At 47.0% G+C, this 5700-nt stretch overlaps 1 protein-coding gene across 1 annotated transcript in view; it reads right to left on the reverse strand.

Moving 5' to 3' along the window:
- Positions 1–342: 342 nt before the first annotated feature.
- Positions 343–5700, reverse strand: part of LOC105510256 (PRAME family member 17-like) — a 9018-nt gene continuing 3660 nt past the window's right edge. Inside the window, exons 3-4 of the mRNA XM_011939936.1 lie at positions 2116–2694; positions 343–1022 (exon numbers count right to left, since the gene is read on the reverse strand). Of these exons, the coding sequence (XP_011795326.1) occupies positions 464–1022; positions 2116–2694 (1138 nt within the window). The 3' untranslated portion in view covers positions 343–463. The remainder of the gene's footprint in view (positions 1023–2115; positions 2695–5700) is intronic.

The raw sequence follows: 5700 nt of genomic DNA on the forward strand, positions 1-5700 counted from the left end.
GAGCTGAGATCTGGCCCCACTGCACTCCAACCTGGGCGACAGAGCGAGACTCTATCTCAAAAAAAAAAAAAAAAGAAAGAAACGCATGACTGGGCCTGGATGCCCATACCTGTAATCCCGGCACGGTGGAAGGCCAAAGCAGTCAGATCACTTAAGGTCAGGAGTTTGAGGCCAGCCTCTGCCAACATTGTGAAACCCTGCCTCTACTAAAAAAATACAAAAATTAGCCGGGTGTGGAGGCACACACCCCTAACACCAGCTACTAGGGAAGTTGAGGCAGGAGAATCACTAGAACCCGGGAGGTGGAGCTTGCAGTGAGCTGAGATTATGCCACTGCACTTCAGCCTGAGGGACAGAGCGAGACTCTGTCTCCAAAAAAAGAAAAAAAAATGCACCCATGTACAATATTTTAGTTCCCAAGTGTAAAGAAGAAAGCTTATCCACCCTACTAACCAGGCCTTCCCTAGGAGCAAAGATGGAAGTCTACTTTCTCAGATGGCCATGAGCCACAGGAAGGGCAGGGGACGGGACCAAAGAAGACCCTCTTGGGCTGCCTGACTTCCCTGAGCATCCGCATCAGCTCAGTCCGAATTGGGGCGAGGATCTCCCAGTTGACATGACCGCTGTTGTCAAGACTCTCCAGAGGTGCAGGATACAGCTCCAGGCCTAACTTGCTCAGCCCGCCTGTGTGACGCAGCAGGTCTTTCAGAGCATTCGTGGAGGTCTCATTTCCGCGAAAGTAGAAGGTGGTGAGCTGGGAGCAGCGGCTCAGGGCAGGCAGGAGGAACCTGAGTTGGGGGTCCTGGATCTGACAGTCCTCTAAGATAAGGATCTCGAGAGTAGCAGCAACTTTCTCTAGCAGAGCTCCAAGGGGCTCAAGATTGGTGGTCCACATTAGGATATGAATCAGACGCAGCTCCTTTAGCTGACTGAGGCTTGGGTACTGAGACAGACACTCCATGTCCTGATCAGCTAGGTAAGCATGACAGAATGTAAAGGCCCGCAAGGGGTTCTTGAGGTACCTGGGGAGAGCAAGAAGTTAGTTATGGGCAACGGTGCCAGTTAGCGGAGGGGGGTGGGAAATAATGTCAATGGTAAACTTGAAGTGGGTATTGAGCAATTCTGCACCTTACTACAGCACAGGTGTTATGTTAACCTGCAATGGGGAAGCCTGTTTCACCCAAACACAAGTTTGTTCCCATCATCAGATGATGGTCCGCGTGCAAGGTGCTGCCTGATGAAGACTCAGATTATTCAGGGGCAGCTCCACTTTAGGCTCAGTCCTTTCACCCTTGCTTGTGTGACTGATACCATCTGAGACCTGCTCCCTCACCCTCCATCCCAGAAGCATGCACTTCCCTTATCAATTACCTCTCCTGGGGTTCCAAACAACCTTTTACAGGCAGGGAATTAGAGACAGGGTCATTGGTGTTTACTAAGCTGCTGAGGACAGCTTCTACTGTGAAATACACAGGTTTGATGCACTTTCCCTTTTTTTTTTGAGATGGAGTCTCACACTGTAACCTGGGCTGGAGTGCAGTGGGACAATCTCAGCTCACTGAAACCCCCACTTCCCTTGCCTCAGCCTCCCAAGTAGCTGGGATTACAGGTGCCCGTCACCATGCCCCACAAAATACAAGCCCTTTGTTGGCCAGGCTGGTCTCGAAGCCCTGACCTCATGATCTGCCTGCCTCAGCCTTCCAAAGTGCTGGGATCACAGGCATGAGACACTGTGCCCAGCCGTACTTTCCCTTCTTTCATACCCTCCTCTGTATGAAGAATACGTTTCCATCATATTCACTTTAAACACACTTCCTAACAAGGAATTCACAAGTGCACCCTCACTAGATCTGAACCCCCAACTAACTAGCTCCCTACATGTCTCTCCCTGTAGCATCAACCCCAGGCCATCCCTCTGCCCTTATTTGAGCGGTCTTGTGATACCCACTTCAGGATATAGAGCACTGAAGAGCATAATGCATTGACATTCTAGCCTCCCATTCCCTGTGACGTCACCAGTGACTGGCACACAGTAGATGCCCACTAGCGTTTACTGTGAAAAAGAACAAAAGTCTGTGGTATGGTCTGCAGAGAAAGCTCACCATCCTTTCTTACCTGAGCAGGTGCTCCAGGTGCTCTTTGATATTGGTGACCTTTCTTATATAAAGCATCTGGGGGTAGGACAGGCAGAGGAATGGAGAGTCCAAGTCAGGAATGAACTGCCATTGGCCGCTCACATACAACTCACGCTCATAACCGAAGGCTAAAAAGAGTTTGTGAAGATTGCTCATCCGGCTCAGGTGAGGGGCAAACTTTCTTGTTTGATTCAGAGAACACTTTCTCTTGACTTTCAACTCCTGGATACTGTCTGGGTATATCCTTTCCAATAGATTTCTGAAACTTGAAGTGGGCATTGAGTAATTCTGCACCTTACTACAACACAGGTGCACTAGACCTCTTCTGTAGTGGACCCACCCACAGAGGTAGCTCAGGCATTCGTCCAGCGTACTGTCCTTTAGGCAGAGGTCTATGAACACCTTCAAGGGCTGGCGCTCTCCCGTCCTCAGACAGTCCTCCACTGTCTGCCTCTTACTCATGGCCTCTGGGGAGCAGGACAGGGCCCAGGCTCCAGACCATATGGTCCAGAAATTCTCATCAACATCCCGCAAATCCAGCACTTGAAGTTTCCACCTCCTGTGAGTAACACGGGGGAAAAGCTCAGAATGAACAAGGACCCACCCCGACCTGAGCTTTCACTCCACATCCAGGACATCAGTCAGCTGTTTTCTGTCCTCAATGCTCCCACCTTTTTTTTTTTTTTTTTTTTTTTTTGACAATGTGTCACTCTGTTGCCCAGGCTGGAGTACAGCAGTGGTGTGAGTATGGCTCACTGCAGCCTCTATCTTCTGGGCTCAAGTGATACTCCCAGGTCAGCAACCCAAATAGCTGGGAATACAGATGCATGCTACCATGCCCGGCTAATTAACAAAAAAATATGTATTATAGAGGCCGAGCACTGTGGCTCATGGCTGTAATTCTAGCACTTTGGGAGGCCAAGTTTAGGAGTTCAAGAGAAACCTGGCCAGCATAGTGAAACCCTACCTCTACTAAAAATACAAAACCTGGTGAGTCATGGTGGCAGACGGATGTAATACCAGCTACTGGGAGGCTGAGGCAGAAGAATTGCTTGAGGCTGGGAGGCAGAAGTTGCAGTGAGTCGAGATCGTACCACTGCACTCCAGCCTTGGCAACAGATGGAGATGATCCTCCTGCCTTGGCCTCCCAAAGTGTTGGGGTTACAGGCATGACTCACTACTCCCATCAAGAATTTTGAAATGATGTAAACCTAAGCACCATCCAATTTTTTGAAATAAAGACAAAACTACATTTAGAGGAAAAATGTCAAAGTTTCAAATTGTTCATATAAAAAAAAAAAAAGACAGAGCTCTGTGCCATCGTTGGCTGTACTGTCACCAGCCAACACCAGCTGACTGTAGGTCAGACGGGAGTGTCCTTACAGAAATGAGTGACTTACCAGATCTGGACTCCGTTTGCCGGGTGCTCAGACCTCAGGAAGAACCGAGCAGTAACTCCAGGCTTGAAGATTTTGGGTCTCTCCTGTAAGTCTTTAAAAGCTTTTATTGACCTTTCTAATTACAACTGCCACCCACGCCCCACCATGTATGCACTGCTAGATTCCAATCAAAAAGTGATATCTGATTGCATTTCTGAAGCTCCACCCAATTAATCCTGACTGGGTTTTTGGCTCTCCCCAAATTAATGAATTGAAGCAGATATCCATTCATATCAGATATCCATATTAAGTTCATGAATCAAGAAATTGACAGTATTAGGGATAGGGTGGAAGTCAAGAATTCATCCATTAAAGGCTGGGCGAGGAGGCTCACACCTGTATTTCCAGCACTTTGGAAGGCCAAGTTGGGTGGATCACCTGAGGTCAGGCGTTCAAGACCAGCCAGGCCAACATAGTGAAATCCCATCTCTACAATAATCCAAAAATTAGCCGGGGATGATGGTGTGTACTTGTAATCCAGCTACTCAGGAGGCTGAGGCTGGAGAATTGCTTGAACCCAGGAGGCAACGGTTGCAATGAGCCAAGATTGCACCATTGCACTCCATTCTGGGTGACAGAGGGAGACTTTGTCGGGGGGGAAAAAAAAAGGATTCATTCATTCATTCATTCTTGAACTCCACAAACACTGATGGAATTTTACTAATATATGACCTGCATTGTCCTGAGTTTGAGGCAGGGAAGGGTTTGATCTGTTCCAAATATTAGACAGAAAAATAAAATCTGAAAGTCATGTTGTTGGGAAATCTTTGGCCACATCAAAATTATAAAAATGTTTTATAGTTAAAATAGCTTTATACAAACAGAGGAGTCATCCCTACAAAGTCGGAGAAAAAACTCCATGTATCGAATGGTCGTGTGGGTTTTATATTTACTCATGCTGGTGGAAGAGAGGTGTCACTGAGGGCGTGAGTGGTCTCAGGGCTTAGGTTAAGGCTTCTCTGGAAGAAATTGAAACCTTACCTTTAAACTTTATAGATTTAATCAGTGAAGAAGGGAGGGGGAGAAACAAAAATAAACCAAGCTTGCAGGGCATTCAGCACTCATCATGAGGTCAGCTTGCTCTCCGATCTGCTTCCTCATGGTTGCTGGCAGCCTACTGTCCCAAAATCATGTAGTCCTTAGATTACAGTTCCCTTTAACTGCCCTGCAGACAACAATTTAAGCATTGTAAGACATTCTTTTTCATTTGACATATTCTTTCAGGTTCTGCATGTCAGAGAAACTACTGATGCCAGCTCATCTGAAGGGCCCTGCAAGGCACCAACTCACCAAACAATGCAGTTTCGACATCCTGATGACTTCATACCTCTTACTGCCACCAAACTGCACCAACTTTCCAGCCCCTTGCTGTCCACGATCCCCTGAAAACTCTCAGTACTTCTTGGGGAGATGAATTTAAGGGTCTCCTCCCAGCTTTTCATTTAGCCACCCTGTGATCATTAAACTCTCTGCTACAAACCCTGCTGTCTCAGAATGTTGGTATGCTTCTGTGCTGCAGGCACAGGAACCTGATGATCCTGTAATAAATTGATGTCAAAATTACAAAGGGAAGGGAGGGTGGAGGCTTCTTAGGGTTTAGCTCTGTGTTTTACTGGGATCTTGGGAGTGAACCAAGACTTGTTAAACATGTTGGGGGTTACTGAGGACGTGCAGGAGGAATCTTTCCAACATTGCTCTTGGTTATGATACTTATGACCAAGAATGAGTCTGTCAAAACAATTTATATAGTTCTCCTCATTTTTCCTTTCAAAACTTTTGTCTTCCTTTACCTCCCTGAATAATCTCACATCTATTCCCACTGCTTTGCTCTTTTCATAATAAAAATCCTTTTTTTTTTAAGAGTCTCTTTCCTTGTGAAGTAGACCATATATTTTGTTGCCACACAAGATGAGTAGCCTGGTATTATGGAGAGAAAGGATTCTATTCTGCACCAGCTGGGGGTGATATGAAGGTCATGGCTATTCTTTGTCATATCTGCACCTGCATATTGCCAGTTCTGCTAGAGCAAGTTGAGGCCATCCTGCAGACCCTGGACTTAGAGGACTGTGGGATCACGGACTCCCAACTCAGTGCCATCCTGCCTGCCCTGAGCCGCTGCTTCCAGC

This window comes from Colobus angolensis, unplaced genomic scaffold, assembly GCF_000951035.1.
Source record: "Colobus angolensis palliatus isolate OR3802 unplaced genomic scaffold, Cang.pa_1.0 Scaffold185, whole genome shotgun sequence".
Lineage (NCBI taxonomy): Eukaryota > Metazoa > Chordata > Mammalia > Primates > Cercopithecidae > Colobus > Colobus angolensis.